Here is a 16,167-nt window from a genome sequence, read left to right on the forward strand (position 1 = left end):
CTCTAATTGTTAAATTATTAAAAAGTGAAGTCAGAGGATGATGCCGTCAAACCCAGCGCATATGAATCCTCCTCCCAAACAAACAAACAACCTATGGCTTCATCCTCTTGATCACTGTCCAATATTCGCTCATTTTCACCTTTAAACGCTCATGCCTCGTTCGTGCAGACTTCGACATCAGGTTTGGATCAACATTGTTTCATTGATTCCAAATTCATACACAACCAGACACATTTCTACAAAATACTTATTTCCCAATGAATACATCGCACAACAATGTATTGTTTGGCGATATTAATATGGGTATACATACAAAGATGCAACAGTCATATATATGAACCAGGTGGTTATGCTGTCCTCAAAGGTTTATAGGCACATCAAGGAGTTGTGCTTCACGTTCACCCTTAGGCTACTTATCAATCTTGCTTTTATATTTCGTAGTTTCATTTCATTCCTCTCCCATTCACTCACTTACTGTTTTGCTCTGAAAGGCCATGCATGTATGAAGTACATCTATAGAGAGAGCAGTGCAGAGGATTCCACACACTGAATGATGCCTCATTCAACAGTCTAAAGAATATACCAGGTTTGAATAATATTATAATGGGGACGTTTTGGACACATCATACAAAGCAGCATAGTTATACAGTTGTTACATTGTCATAACAGAAGAAGAATGTTAAACTATCTAATCTAAATGTAAATGTGTGGTGATGACGTGGGATTTCTTTTCCATACATAACAACATTGTCTGGAGCCGAAGTCTATTTGTTGTTCTGTTAGCTTTCGGGAACAGTAATGGTTTACAACGGTGGCTAAATGGAAGTGGAACTTACAAGAGTTCCGTGTGGCTGTGATGCCCACAGAACTATGATACCCACGGAATGAAAGTAGAATGGGAATCTGTAGTTCCTTTTTAAGGCAGTGACGTGTAGGCCTATGAGGAGAAATGCAGACCTGTCTGTTCCAATCACTGATCATAAGCAGTTCTGAGTTGACTAACGACTGCTCATGTAAGAAACCAACAGCCTACCGAAGGCATTGTTCATCGTAAGGGGCAAATTAAGAAACGGGATTAAAGCTAGTACTCTATGATAGACTACTAAAAAATAGACCCTCTATGAGTTGAAACCGGTCAAAACATATGATATTATAATTCAGGTTTGGTATTTACTCTAACTCTAAGACTGTGACTATGTATAGTATTTCTATAAATAATGTGCCTGAGAATAGTTATTGCTGTTATAGAATATGTTATTGCTCCTGACTGACTGACTGACTGACTACCCACGTTCCAGCCCAAATCTACAGGACAGAGAATTGTAGTTGATAGTTCTTTGTACAAGTCAGCAGCACAGTCATAAAGTACTACAGTGGCTTGCGAAAGTATTCAACCCCCTTTGCATTTTTCCTATTTTGTTGCCTTACAACCTGTAATTAAAATAGATTTTGGGGGGGTTTGTATCATTTCATTTACAGAACATGCCTACCACTTTGAAGATGCAAAATATTTTTCATTGTGAAACAGACAAGAAATAAGACAAAAAAATGGAGAACTTGAGCGTGCATACCTATTCACCCCCCCCAAAGTCAATACTTTGTAGAGTCACCTTTTGCAGTAATTACAGCTGCAAGTCTCTTGGGGTATGTCTCTATAAGCTTGGCACATCTAGCCACTGGGATTTTTGCCTATTGTTCAAGGCAAAACTGCTCTAGCTCCTTCAAGTTGGATGGGATCGCTGGTGTACAGCAATCTTTAAGTCATATGACAGATTCTCAATTGGATTGAGGTCTGGGCTTTGACTAGGCCATTCCAAGACATTTAAATGTTTCCCCTTGAACCACTCGAGTGTTGCTTCAGCAGTATGCTTAGGGTCTTTGTCCTGCTGGAAGGTGAACCTTCGTCCCAGTCTCAAATCTATGGAAGACTGAAACAGGTTTCCCTCAAGAATTTCCCTGTATTTAGCGCCATCCGTCATTCCTTAAATTCTGACCAGTTTCCCAATCCATGACGATGAACAACACCCCCACAGCATGATGCTGCCACTACCATGCTTCACTGTGGGGATGGTGTTCTCTGGGTGATGAGAGGTGTTGGGTTTGCCCCAGACATAGCGTTTTCCTTGATGGCCAAAAAGCTCAATTTTAGTCTTATCTGACCAGAGTACCTTCTTCCATATGTTTGGGGAGTCTCCCACATGCCTATTGGCGAACACCAAACGGGTTTGCTTATTTTCTTCTTTAAGCAATTGCTTTTTTCTGACCACTCTTCCGTAAAGCCCAGCTCTGTGGAGTGTACGGCTTAAAGTGGTCCTATGGACAGATACTCCAATCTCCGCTGTGGAGATTTGCATATCTTTGGTCTCTTTGTTGCCTCTCTGATTAATGCCCTTCTTGCCTGGTCCATGAGTTTTGGTGAGCGGCCCTCTCTTGGCAGGTTTGTTGTGGTGCCATATTCTTTCCATTTTTGAATAATGGATTAATGGTGCTCAGTGGGATGTTCAAAGTTTGGGATATTTTTTATAACCTAACCCTGATCTGTACTTCTCCACAACTTTGTCCCTGAACTGTTTGGAGAGCTCCTTGGTCTTCATAGTGCTGCTTTCTTGGTGGTGCCCCTTGCTTAGGGGTGTTGCAGACTCTGGGGCCTTTCAGAACAGGTGTATACATACTGAGATCATGTGACAGATCATGTGACACTTAGATTGCACACAGGTGGACTTTATTTAACTAATTCTGTGACTTCTGAATGTAATTGGTTGCACCAGATCTTATTTAGAGGCTTCATAGCAAAGGGGGTGAATACATATGCACGCACCACTTTTCAATTTTTTTGAATTCTTTGAAACAAGTCATTTTTAAAATTTCACTTCACCAATTTGGACTATTTTGTGTATGTCCATTACATGAAATCCAAATAAAAATCTATTTAAATTACAGGTTGTAATGCAACAAAATAGGAAAAACGCCAAGGGGAGTGAATACTTTTGCAAGGCACTGTAAATAACCGTGTACCTCACAGTCATGTGCGATGGTGCATTTTAAGTGCATGTGTTTGTGGATGGTCCAATCCCCAACCCACCACCCCTCCCCATTCTTCCACACTAGCAACCACATCAAGTGTCCATATCAAGTCTTTTGTCAAAGTGTTCAATCCCAACTCACAGACAGATAGTACTTCTACAGTGTCTATATTGTCTCTATATCTGTGGGACCGGGGCTTCCTGGCTGAAAACCAATTATAGCATCTCTCTTGAGGACTCAACCAATTAGAGCCTCTCTCCAGCTGCGCTCAATGACCCGACCTCAGGATTCAAACTCGCTGTCGCTGCTGACGGAGATGTCGGGGGTGGAGGCTCCGGTGCCCCGGGGGCCGGTGCCAGTGCTGCAGTCGCTGGCCTCGGGGCTGCCCGGGTGACAGGGGGAGGCAGCCAGCAGGCGGGGGTGGTGGGCGTGGTGCTCCTGGACAGAACCCTCAGGGGAGCATCCGGAAGGCAGGTGGGTGGGGTCCTGCTGCAGTCTGGGAACAGGGAGAAGGAGATCGTGAAGTTAGTTTTAGAGACACATTGTTGGTTGAAGTGTTACCTAAGTGGTACACTTTGTGACTAATCGTGGCGCTTTTGTATTGAGGTAAAACAATAATCAATTGGCTCACACTGAAAAAGCAGTCTTTTGATAAATTGCTTCATTTTTCAGTTTAGAATTCAGAACATCTTCAACAAGACACAGCAAGTCAAAGGTTCAAGCTGAGTAACCTCCTCTCTTGCCTTGACTTGAGTCTTGACGTACCTGTTCTTTGCCGACGCGGCCCTGTCTCTCTGGCGTCGGTTCTTGAACCAGTTGCCAACCTGTGTGGGCGTGAGTCCCGTTGCCTGGGCCAGGTGCCGTTTCCTGGACGGGTTTGGGTAGGGGTCCTGGAGGTACCACTCCCTGAGCAGGCTACGAGTTCTCTCCTTGGAGACATAAAGGACACAACAATGGTCAGTTCCCTGCTTCATGTAACCAACAGTGTTCCTAATAATCTATATATTTCACAATCAGAAATGACATATGCAGCATATGGGTGTGATATATTTCATTAGGCTACTCCATTGATATTGTTAAGAGACGATTTCCTGCAGGGGAAGCCATGCTGAAAAGAATCGTATTAAATTGGATTTAAGGGATAATAACTATAATCTACATTATTAACATAAAGATGTTATACTGTATATTGGCTCAGGATAAAAGGGCTTAGTACTGGAGAGAGGGCTAGATGCCTTACGATTAGTAGAGGTTTATACTTTGTGGGGCAGCAAGATGATTTGCCTGCAGTACCTGACTCTACCACAAGAGGGGAATGTAACGGGGGAGTTGGGACATTAACTAAACTCCACTTGACCTACTGTACTATCTATAGCAAAAGTCAGTGCTCAGCCTCAGACCCTTCACCTAATGGTCTTGCACAGACATTAACCATTCAATATTGTCAACAACATCCTGGGCCAGAGAGTGACATAGGTTGTTTCTGTGGAAATATGACCTGCTCAAAGTGTGTATCTGCCCAGGGTTAAGTCTAGGACTACTCAGTCAGTCACAATCTTTTTTGTGCTGTGTGTAGCTACTGTATCTTCTAAAATGACCTATTCCCTGCTCTGTTTCAAGTGATTTCATAAGCATTTAATAGTGATTTTGTTGGTTGAAGTGCATTTCGAAGCAACCAAAATCCTGCAATGGCTAACAGGAATAGGGATGCCTTATGCCTGTGTTTTTTGTTTTCCAAAGATAACTGATGATGTCTATACTGACATCCAAAAGGTAAAACACTGTTACGCCCAACATTTCTCCCTAGACCTAATGATTGTCTGCTTGGTTCCATAGACCTTTGCGTTGGAGTGATGTTGACTGCTACAGTAACCTGGGCGGGATCCAAAAACGGAATACCTCTCTGTTTCACTACTGTTTCACTTCACTAGTGAAAGGTTCCGGTATTCAGTGGAATCGCCTCCTAAGCAATATCAAAGACACTGGCCATCCAGCACCAAGGAGAGTGGTACTTCTTTTTTAAAAGTTTGTTTGACGTTGTATTATCGTTGTCCTGTCCTCTGTTATTTGTGTAACCGAGTGTAGCCTAGTAGCTAGGTCTACTGTGCAGCATAACCTCCAACGTTTATGTTACTTATTTTTCTGAACCACTCCAAAAAGAAGTTCCTTTGCAGGAAAATAAAGTTATTCTATTCTATCCCAGGCTAGGTGATTGCTCTGGTGGAAACTCCAGAGTAAAAGGGAGCTTGGCTTATACCGCCACAGGTGGTCCCTGACACACAAGGTTTATACTGTTGCAAATTGACTCCCTCTGTGTTTGCATCCCAAATGGCACCCTATTCCCAATGTAGTCACTACTTTTGACCAGGGCCCATAGAGCTTGGGTCAAAAGTAGTGCACTATATAGGGAATAGAGTGCCATTTGGGACACAACACATGCACTATAGCCTACAGCCTATAGCAGCACAGTCCCCATTCAACATGCTCTTATGGAGCTCTTTAACCACAGGATTACTGCAGGTTGAAGTAGCCTGAAATCTAGACCTGTTTTGTGCTAACAGTTCCCCTCCTTGTACTCTGTGTCGTATGAAGAATGGATTGTTGTCACAAAAAGATTGTTACCCAGGCTAAGGTTGAAGAGCAGAAGCATCTCTTCTCACCTATGTAATTTACATACTGAGATTTTTCTTTAATGAAAATACTTTAAAAAACAAATATATATTTTGTGTAGCCTATTGAGTCTTGATTTGGCGGACATTGCTTGTTTCTTGGCTATAACATTTAGCCTGTAATTCATAAGGTTGGTGATGTTTTTTTGTTTTGTGAATCCACACAAAGACGCTAATGCATATTGCCAGTGGTTCAGCAGAGAGACTGTAGACAATCATGTATTGGTCCGTCTCTCAGTAAAGGAAGTGACATGTGCAGCCATATTACTACAGACAAGATATGTCCTGTTTGAAACTTTGCCATCAAACTTTGCCATCAAACTCAAAGCAGTGAATGGTAGAAAGTGAAACGCTATAAAATGACATATTAGAACATCATTTAACAGGATCTCTGTGGGAAACACCATTGCATTAATGTATTTCCCTATAGAAATAGCCTACAGCCTCTTATGTGAAAAACTTTTACTATGTCTAACCTAACCTTGCAGGAGGGTATTGACCTTATTATCTATAGTCTGAGTTAACAGAGATCAGGACTGGAGAAAAAGAGAGAACCCTTGTCAGTGACTCAGTGTCATTAGCAACTGAAGCGCTCAGGAACTATTGGGGACTTGATATGCCAAGGTGCCATAATGGGACCATCTGAAGTTATTTCAGATTTTTTTGTTTAGTTTAACCTTTATTTAACTAGGCAAGTCAGTTAAGAACAAATTCTTATTTACAATGACACCCAAGGAACAGTGGGTTAACTGCCTTGTTCAGGGGCAGAACGACAGATGTTTCAGTGTAAGAATTTCAAAATGTTTTACAAATTAACAATTAACAGTGAGTCAGCCCAGTAGGCTACATACATTATTGGTTACAGTCAGATATTAGTTATAGCCAGTTAGTGTATATAGGCATATGTATGATGAAGGTGCGTAACTATAGGTATGGTGCGAAAGAATAATACTTACAGCTTGGTGTCTCACCTTAAAGCAGTGCGTCTTCTGTTCGCCGTCCCAGATGGTGCGAGGCAGTGGGAACTTCTTCCGGATACGGTACTTCTCCACCGGTCCCAGGGGACGGCCCCGGAGCCGCTCTGCCTCGCGATAATGCGCGTCCAGCCACAGATCTTGGAGTTTGGCGTGAGACTCGCGTGTAAAGCGGTGACTCTGGAGGATCTGGTAAAGCGCCTCGAAGTTTCCTCCGTGGAAGGCGACCAGCGCCCGGGCGCGCATCACTGACTCGTGGCGGTTGAGAGCCTCCCCGGCGGAGCCAGGGACAGCATCAGGCAGGGACCATAAGAACCGCCCCAGGCGCTCGATGTCGCCGGTCTCCTCGAGGTTCTCGCACACCCGAGCCACTTGTTCCGGGGTGAACATCGGCAAAGGGAACATCTTTCCCCTTTTTCGTTCTTCTCAGACTTTGTCAACAAATAAAATAGTCTATATTATCATATATCTAAAAAATAAATGTTGGTTCAGCTAAATGGACATGGCCAATGGTCATATCATTCCAATTGTCTGGTGCGTGAATTGTCCTTTTACGCACCACGTCCCAGTGAGCCTCCCAGTGAAACGGATGTTTAGTTGAATCAAATATAGTTTTGTAGTAAAAATAAATCTGATTGGCAGCGAGTTCCTTATGTAAGTTGTTTCTCCTGTCTTTTCCCGGTATTGGCAAGTGATGCTATATTTGACAACAGTCGCGTCGGAGCCAGGCACTTCCTGGAGTTCGGTCGGTTCTAGTAGGCTAAAGAAAGAACGAAAGAACGCCAGGAGTCAACCTGTATTTATAGATAGAAACAATTAGCATCTTTGTAGATGTTTTGAGAGGGATTATGCGCCTCGCAGTCATTAGCCACTTAGCGGGGGGTAATGTGTATAGAGGTGACAGCCTGATCAGATTGTTTGTTTTAGCCGAGGGATACATTGACTGTCAGGATGATTGGGAAGCTAACAACAAAGATATTTAATTGGTCTGATCTGCATGATTGGCCGGCCGGGGGAAATCCATTACAGGCCAAAGGACAGGGAGGAGGATGTGGGGAAGAGAAGAGAAGAGATGAGGAAATTGTGTGTAATCAAGCGTTTTTTTACCCATTTGGCCTGGTTGGTATTTACCAGAAAGTTAAATCACCTAAATATAATGAAGTGATACATAATCAATAACTTTTCTATAACCAATCACTTGATAATTGGAATAGTAGAATAGTGACATATTATTGTTGTGTTTATAATAATGTGAAAAAATGTTTGGTTTAAAAACATCTATATTTGACTCTTACGTATAGTTTTAGTTTACAGTTTGTCAACAAATTATTGTAGGTCTTCGGTAAATTGTGCACATATTTTAGATAGGCCTAACCCAAACCTAAGTAATTGTATTCAGATGTGTTTTTTTGTTTGTAGTTGTTTTTTAATCCTGGTGGATGGATGCACCCTGGCTCATAACATGTATGGGTTATAGATGACAGACCGCTTCACAGCTATAGTGTATGCTCTGATTTTAATGAGGTTCGAATCTGAGCGCCAGAGCTACGGTGCTTAGGCCTTGGCAATCTGTATCTGTATCACATACCCGGCGGCCGCTTCCATTTGCCCACGGTGAAATTTCCGAGGTGCATGTTTGGCAAAGCTGCTAAGCATCCTCTCAACGCTCCCGACAAAAGTAATCGCCTTTTAATTAAAGTGGACACTCATACGGTAGACGTATCCTCCGCCACCCCGGTCCGTCCACGGGTCAGGATCGTTTTTTTGAAACGTCTCTGGAGGCAGGGTGATGGACGGCAGTGTTACTCGGGGACACGGTATTATATAATCCTGCTTCATGGGTTCAATCCCTTTCTGATTTTATTAATCAATCTTTAGGGGACACTTTTTTTATTAATCCGGTTTAGAATAAGCATCTGTCCACGAATGCGGTACAACAAGCACACATGATAAACTATATTATATGAGTATAGGCTATAGGGAATTGATATATGCTCTATAGCATATTAGATTATAGCCTATAGCTTTTCTATTTCATTCAACAGATCTGGGTCTTTAGGCACATTGCATATTCTTTTTTAATTATTCATCATTGTATTTATTAAGCTACTGTTTTGTTTAGGGGAATAATGTTAATACGTTTGTGTATGGTGGTGGAGGTGGGTTGGGGTCAGTTCAGGAAAATCCTACTTGAAAATAAATAGTTTTTTTATTCTTGAATTGGAATTTCATTTAGTCTCCGGAATTGATGGAATTGACAGTAACCCTGGACAGTTTACATCCATAGTCTCTAGACTACAAAAGCATATTAATGCCATGCCAATCCAGCAGACCATGCTTATGAATTTTGTGTGCATATAGGTTTTAAAGTAGAAGTTGTGGTCATGTAAAGAAAGGGTCATGGTTTAGAAACAGGTAAAGTGGTTTAGTCTTGTCCAACAATCTTTCTATAAAACACAAATATGCGTTTACCAGACAATACAGGCTTAGCTGGAGACCTTCGAGGTCATGATTGATTATATAATTTAAACAACAGACAATTAATTCTGACTTTATGTAGAATTTAACTGTAATAGCTGAATAAATACTTTCTTTTATTGGGAGATTTTCTTTCTTCAGTTTTCTTATTTTGTTGTATAACCTCTGAAAATTACTAGTACAATTGAATTGACTACAGACACACTACATGTCCAAAAGTAGGTGGACATGTAACATCTCATTCCAAAATCATGGGCATTAATATGGAGTTGGTCCCCCTTTTGCTGCTATAACAGCCTCCACTCTTCTGGGAAGGCTTTCCAGTAGATGTTGGAACATTGCTGCAGGGACTTGCTTCCATTCAGCCACAAGAGCATTAGTGAGGTCGGGCACTGATGTTGGGCAACTAGGCCTGGCTTGCAGTCAGTGTTCCAATTCATCACAAAGGTATTAGATGAGGTTGAGGTCAGGGCTTTGTGCAGGCAAGTCAAGTTCTTCCACATCGATCTTGACAAACCATTTCTGTATGGTCTTCACTTTGTGCATGGGGGCATTGTCATGCTGAAACAGGAAAGGCCCTTCCCCAAACTGTTGCCACAAAGTTGGAAGCACAGAATCGTCTAGAATGTTATTGTATGCTGTAGCATTAAGATTTACCTTCACTGGAACTAAGGAGCAAGCCTGAACTATGAAAAATAGCCCCAGACCATTATTTGTCCTCCACCAAACTTTACATTTGGCACTATGCAGTCGGGCAGGTAGCGTTCTCCTGGCATTCGCCAAACCCAGATTCGTCCGTCGGACTGCCAGATGGTGAAGCGTGATTCGTCACTCCAGAAACACGTTTCCACTGCTCCAGAGTCCAATGGCGGCAAGCTTTACACCACTCCAGCCGACGCTTGGCATTGCCCATGGTGATCTTAGGCTTGTGTGTGCGGCTTCTCGAGCATGGAAACCCGTTTCATGAAGCCCGCAACGAACAGTTATTGTGCTGACGTTGCTTCCAGAGGCAGTTTAGAACTCGGCAGTGAGTGTTGCAACTGAGGACAGACTATTTTTAGCACTACGCACTTTAGCACCGCTTCAGCACTCGGCGGTCCCGTTCGATGAGCTTGTGTGGCCTACCACTTCGCGGCTGAGCCGTTGTTGCATCCTGTGATGGTATCACGTTGAAAGTCACTGAGCTCTTCAGTAAGGCCATTCTACTGCCAATGTTTGTCTATGGAGATTGCATGGCGGGGGAGTACTCTATTTTAAACACCCGTCAGCGACGGGTGTGGCTGAAATAGCCGAATCCACTAAGTTGAAGGGCCATCCACATACTCTTGGCCATGTAGTGTAAGATGTAATGTTCTAAGCCAGATGTAAATGACCAAATACACTGAAAATCCAGACATATTTAAACTAGCTACATTTTATTTGTAATCATGTACGCTGAGAGTCGGGAAGCAAATTCAGTGAGTGAGTGTTTTATTAAATAAATGATAAACTATCAAAATAAAGAAAGTCGCACACTCCATGTATAATCTCCCAGCAATTTAATGGGTATTTACCAACGTTTTGGCATTACTGTGCCTTCCTCAGGGATAAATAAATGAAACATAATACAAAACAAGAAACACGAACTACGCACAGACAAGAAACAGAAACAATGACGCCTGGGGAAGGAACCAAGGGGAGTGGCAGATATAAGGAAGATAATCAAGGAGGTGATGGAGTTCAGGTGAGTGTCATGGGGCGCAGGTGCGCGAGATGATGGTGACAGGTGCGCGAGATAATCAGCAGCCTGATGACCTAGAGGCCGGAGAGGGAGTATACGTGACATTATTATTATTTATTTAAACAACTGTATACATTCTGTGCAGAATACATGTTCAATGGATACATTTCTTTGTCACAAAAAGGCAAATGGGGAAAAAAGTAGCTTGTGAAAGTAACAATATAAGCCTAGGCAAGATCATTTTAAACAAAATTCTGCCAAGTTCACGAGGCCCCTGATGATGTGATGCTCTAGGTAATGGCCTGAGTTGCCATTGATATTTGAAATGTTTATACATTATATCCTTATAAAAATATTCATTTTAACTTCAATATTAAGGTATTTTTAAAATTACTCTACTAACACAATGTATTAAAAACTGTGACAAAATTCTTATTTTTCAAATAGAAGTAAATCCAAACAGTCCATAACTCAAGACAAAGGTATAGATTCCCTGTACAAACAGTGGGCAGAGGATGATAGCCCATCTAGATTATCAGGGCAGTGGAGTGCAGTGTGTCTGTCTGTCGGGAGGGAGGGATTGTACTGTGTGTGTGCAAGTGTCTGTTCACACAGCCAGTATAGAGGAGCACAGAAGGGGGAGAAATTAGATGAGCCGGGGGAAGATCATACCTTATAGTTAATCTGACCCTGTTAGGTCTCAGACACTTCTCGCGTTTGAATGCATACTTGCACACACACTTGCGTAAACATACACACACACACACCCCTCTACCCCCTTCCCAAACCCACCAATCTGTTAACACTTTGAGAGCAGACTGAGTGAGATTACCAATCTTCTTAATCATAGATGGAGATGGGATGAGGAGATTATGATGGTGTGTGCCAGTCAGTATCAGGGTGTGAGGGGTGTTTAAACTGTATTGATTTATTGAATACCGTACATCCTTATAGAGGCATTGTTTTGATATGATACAATACAATAGCGTGTCAATAAAGCCTGCTAAAGTTTATATTCCTGGCTTTATTGTCAAAATTGCACTCTTACAAGCTTGGCCAGCAAAGTTTACAAGCTGAACCAAACACATTGGAGACTGAAGAGTGGTCATCAACCTTGTAGCAACATTTACATCTATTTGTCCTGATCATTTCATACCAGAGTTATATAGTTACATACTTTTGTGTTCTAATTAAATCTGTGACCATATGCACATATCTAGCCCTCATACCCCTCTTCCCCTCCCTGCACCTCTTCCCCTTTCTGGACAAAACAAGGGCGGCATCCCAAATGGCTCCCTATTCCCTATAGTGCCTATGGGCCCGGGTCAAAAGTAGTGCAGCATAGGAAATATAGGGTTCCATTTGGAACGCAGGCCAGGACATGATGGTGGAGGTGGAACCCCACTTGGCATAATTAATTAGACTTAAACAAGAAGTCGCCTGCTTAAAAATGAGCTGTTGATTTTGCCAACACGCAAGGCAGGGGGTGAGGTCTGGGGCCCTGTGGGGCGGGGTATTACCCATCCAACCATGCTGTATAAATCCACAACTCAACGCAATTAACAAGCAACTGGGAGGAGAACTAATTAGTGTTATCCTTATCACCGGCCCCAACCCATATTCCTCCTAAAGAAAGGAGGTCAAACACACACACACAACGAGCTCAGGAAAACACACCGAAACAAATGAATTAAGCACACATGCACTCGCATAACACACACTGACACACACACACTAATTCCCTCCCAGCAAGTGAAGTAGGGGCTAATTACAAACTTGTTTGCAACTCAATACCAGTATCCTCTCAGACAGGTCGAGTGTCCCCCACCCCTTCCCCACCTAGGAGGGTCTCCCTCGCAGCACCATATGCCCAGGGGTCATTCACCAAACAAACAATATATTCACTTCCCCTTCCGCTGTTGTGAGGTGCTATAGGAGGAGAAAGAGCAAAATCTCTTGCCTCAATGGCCCAGGGTGAGCACGGAGGGTTGAGATAGCAGTCACTGTGGAGGCAAATATTTGTGGTGGATTGAAAGACAAGGAGTGAATCCCCATCTACATTTTAGCACAGTCAGAAAGACCCCACAAAGCTCTTATTTTAACCAGCATCTACCACGTGTTATTAACAACATACCTGTTTTTGTTGTTTGCATTATACTCAATCTCAGTTGACTGTTTTTAAGCGAGGTACAGTATATGGCAGGATTATACAGTGCCTTCACGATCCATTGACTTTTTCCACATTTTGTTAAGTTACAGCCTTATTCTAAAATTGATTAAAACATTTTTTTTCATCTACACACAATGCCCCATAATGACAAAGGAAAAACAGGTTTTTAGAAATGTTTGTTAATTTATTACAAATAAAATGGAAATATCACATTTACATAAGTATTCAGACCCTTTACTCAGTACTTTGTTGAAGCACCTTTGGCAGCGATTAAAGCCTTGAGTCTTCGTTGAGTAAATACACTTGTATTTGGGGAGTTTCTCCCATTCTTCTCTGCAGATCCTCTCCACCTCTGTCAGTTTGGATGGGGCACAGCTTTTTTCAGGTCTCTTCAGAGATGTTCGGGCTGTGGCTGGGCTACTCAAGGACATTCAGAGACTTATGGGGTATTGTATGTAGACTGATGAGAAAAAACAAACAATTTAATCGATTTTCGAATAAGGCTGTAAAGTAAAAAAAAAAATGGAAAAAGTCAAGGGGTTTGAATACTTTCCGAATGCACTATTATATATATTATTTTATAAATGTATAATTTTCCCTGTGATATGATATCCACAGTAATAGGTTTTCAAAGACAGACAGATAGCCTTTATGCATTTTAGTTATGAAGTTTTTCATGCTAATGGAAAATAAGAGTTGAGTAGATTTAAAATGTTTTATCTGTTGAAATCCCTGTTTTACCACATTTTACCACACTGTACCATTTTACCTCAATGACAAGTTACCTAACTAACACACATCTCATTTCCAGAAGTTCTACAGATTCTACATCATAATAAGATGGGTTTTTTCTAGTTTCAGTTAACAAACGGCCCGTCCTCCTAACATAGTCCCAGACGGTACTCCATCACAGAATGTGGTCTTTGATGGGGATGCCTGCTCTAGTATTTCTATTTCTATAGCTCCACCTAAGGAAGGTATCACCGTTGCTGTGTGTGAAGATGAGCTTACACAAGGAGATCTCCTTTTGATGGCTTATCAACCAACCAACAATGTTGTCTAATTTAAGCTCTATGTACTAGAAAATAGACTCGAGGATGGATGGGTGGATTACTCTCAGTGTTTGTTTGCTGGGCTGGTCGTTGGCCCTTGTGCTTGTGATTACTGTGATTCGTGACTAGCAGCAAAGGCTGCTAGTGGTCATGGTGGTGACGTAAGGGGTTAGATCAATAGGAGGGCCAATGTCTGTCTGTCTGTGCCTGGCTGGCTGGCTGGCTTCACTGCCATGACATCATAGCCCAGAGAACTCAGAGACGAAAAGCTTAGAGAAGAGAACAGAGAATCTTAGAATTCTTTGGAATCTTAGAAGCTCTCTGTGTCAAAGAAAAAAACACTGTCCACTTCTGGATTCTGTCTGCAACTCAATAGACACCTCTGTCAAATGTTGGTTTGTGGTCAAAATGTTATGACTCAAATTGGTATTGAGTTATATTTTATTTCTACCAATTGTCGTCAAATTGAATATCATACTCACAGAAATTGTGCTTAACATTTTAATTGACATTGTCTTTCAAGTCTCTTTACTTCCATACCTGTGAACTCACAGAGAACTATCTGCTTACCAGTTTGGCCATCATGTCTTAGGTGACTCAAAAGAAGAAAAATAATTGAATTCTCACGCCACGCAGCCTCGCTGCGATTCCTTGATATAACAGGTGTTATTGGAGTTGTTTAGGAATGCTAAAGGGCTTAAAAGGTAGGACTTATTCTCACCTAATACTTTAATACTCATTAATTCCTGATTCAGTGACTTACCTCTATTGAGCCCCCCCCCCCTCCCCCCCTCCCTGTCCCACCCTGCCCCACCTGCCTGCCCCAGCCCAGCCACTCTGCAGCGCCGCCAAATTACCCCCCGGGAGGAACAGGTGGATAAAGTGAGGGCTGGGGGAGGGATGAAGGGATGGAGGGTAGAGGATGGTTATTTAAGAGTGCTTAAAGGCTCAGTAAAGTTTGTTTGTTGTGTGCTAATTTTGTCTGCCTTCGTGTCACCTAGATGTACTGATAGGAGTGCACTACATACACACTGACCTGAGCTTATAAATACTCTTTAGAGCACTGAATAGACTTTAATGATTGATCGATAGTTGCCCATAGAGAGATACACATTCTGAGACATTGTTTGCAGCATGGTTATTATTAATTTATTGCAAGAAGTGGAGAAAAAGTGGAAATAAGCCACAACAAAAATCAAAAACAACTCCTTCTAAAATTATTTCCTCTGCTTTTTCTTATGAGAAAAGACATGTTGTATATCACTGTATGTACTGTACTGTGTACTGTACCAGAACTATGGATAAGCTCCTCTCCTCTGAGACTTAATGCAGATCCTGGGAGCCAAACTGTGAGGGGCCAGGGAATGTGAAGCCAGTCTACAAACACAGTACATATGGCCAATTGCATCATGCCATCCTTCATCTGTTACTAAATTATTGTGATAGAGGAGCTTGCACTAGCTCATTGATCGAGGAGACAGATTTAACTTAGCTCTATGTGGCTGGTGTCAGTGTCTGGTCAGTGGGTTCCCGCTCCTATTTGCTGGTTCCTTGTTGTGTGTGTATGCAACTCTGTGTGTTTGCGCCTGTGTGTGTGCGACTGTGTCAGAGGGGGGCGCCCTGTCCAGCCTGCCCCCGTCCGTTTGTTCTCTCATGGTGAATTCCGGCAATAGTGGGTAGGAGGAGTATACAAGCAAGGCGCTGGGCACTGGGGAGGAGAAAGAGGACGGGAGGAGAAGGAGGAGGAGGCTACAAGCAAGGCGCTGGTGAGGCTCAGTGAGACGGATTACCTAGATCCATTAGGCCTGATTTTTCTTTCCCCTGGGCGGTGTCACGTCCTATTAGAACTGCCACCGCTAGCTGGATACCGCAGGGGTGGAGGGCGAAGGGAGACGTATTTAGCGGGATACGTTTAAAGCGCAGGTAGCCAGGGCGTCCAAGAACACTCGACTTAACTGGCCATGAGTGATCTGGATGCGTGCATCGGTGGGAGCTTGTTCCGTAAGCAGACAGGTAGCCTGCTCCTAAAGCTGGCATTGATGACTGATAAGCTCAGCCTCGTTAAGTGAAACGTATGTTT

General features: G+C 42.6%; 1 protein-coding gene across 2 annotated transcripts; it reads right to left on the reverse strand.

Moving 5' to 3' along the window:
- Positions 1-229: 229 nt before the first annotated feature.
- On the reverse strand, positions 230-7,434 carry LOC139534383 (homeobox protein SIX6-like). Of its 2 annotated transcripts, none has more exons than XM_071333493.1 (3): positions 6,665-7,434; positions 3,790-3,953; positions 230-3,520 (listed from the first exon to the last, which is right to left on the reverse strand). In XM_071333493.1, exons 1-3 carry the CDS (start codon positions 7,070-7,072, stop codon positions 3,307-3,309), a joined length of 786 nt encoding a protein of 261 aa, XP_071189594.1. In that variant the 5' UTR covers positions 7,073-7,434; the 3' UTR covers positions 230-3,306. The 2 variants fall into 2 exon arrangements, with proteins under 2 accessions (XP_071189594.1, XP_071189593.1); XM_071333492.1 differs by having other exon boundaries at positions 6,650-7,434.
- Between the last annotated feature and the right edge of the window lie 8,733 nt (positions 7,435-16,167).

Source organism: Salvelinus alpinus, chromosome 11, assembly GCF_045679555.1.
Source record: "Salvelinus alpinus chromosome 11, SLU_Salpinus.1, whole genome shotgun sequence".
NCBI lineage: Eukaryota > Metazoa > Chordata > Actinopteri > Salmoniformes > Salmonidae > Salvelinus > Salvelinus alpinus.

What these genes read in the sequence shown, in the direction of transcription:
- LOC139534383 (XM_071333492.1), bottom strand. Translation starts at nt 7,072, where the DNA reads ATGTTCCCTTTGCCGATGTTCACCCCGGAACAAGTGGCTCGGGTGTGC. An exon ending in TTAAGGTGAGACACCAAGCT is followed by an intron (nt 3,954 to 6,649) that starts GTAAGTATTATT and finishes TATGTCTCCAAG; the next exon opens with GAGAGAACTCGTAGCCTGCT. An exon ending in GCCGCGTCGGCAAAGAACAG is followed by an intron (nt 3,521 to 3,789) that starts GTACGTCAAGAC and finishes CCCTGTTCCCAG; the next exon opens with ACTGCAGCAGGACCCCACCC.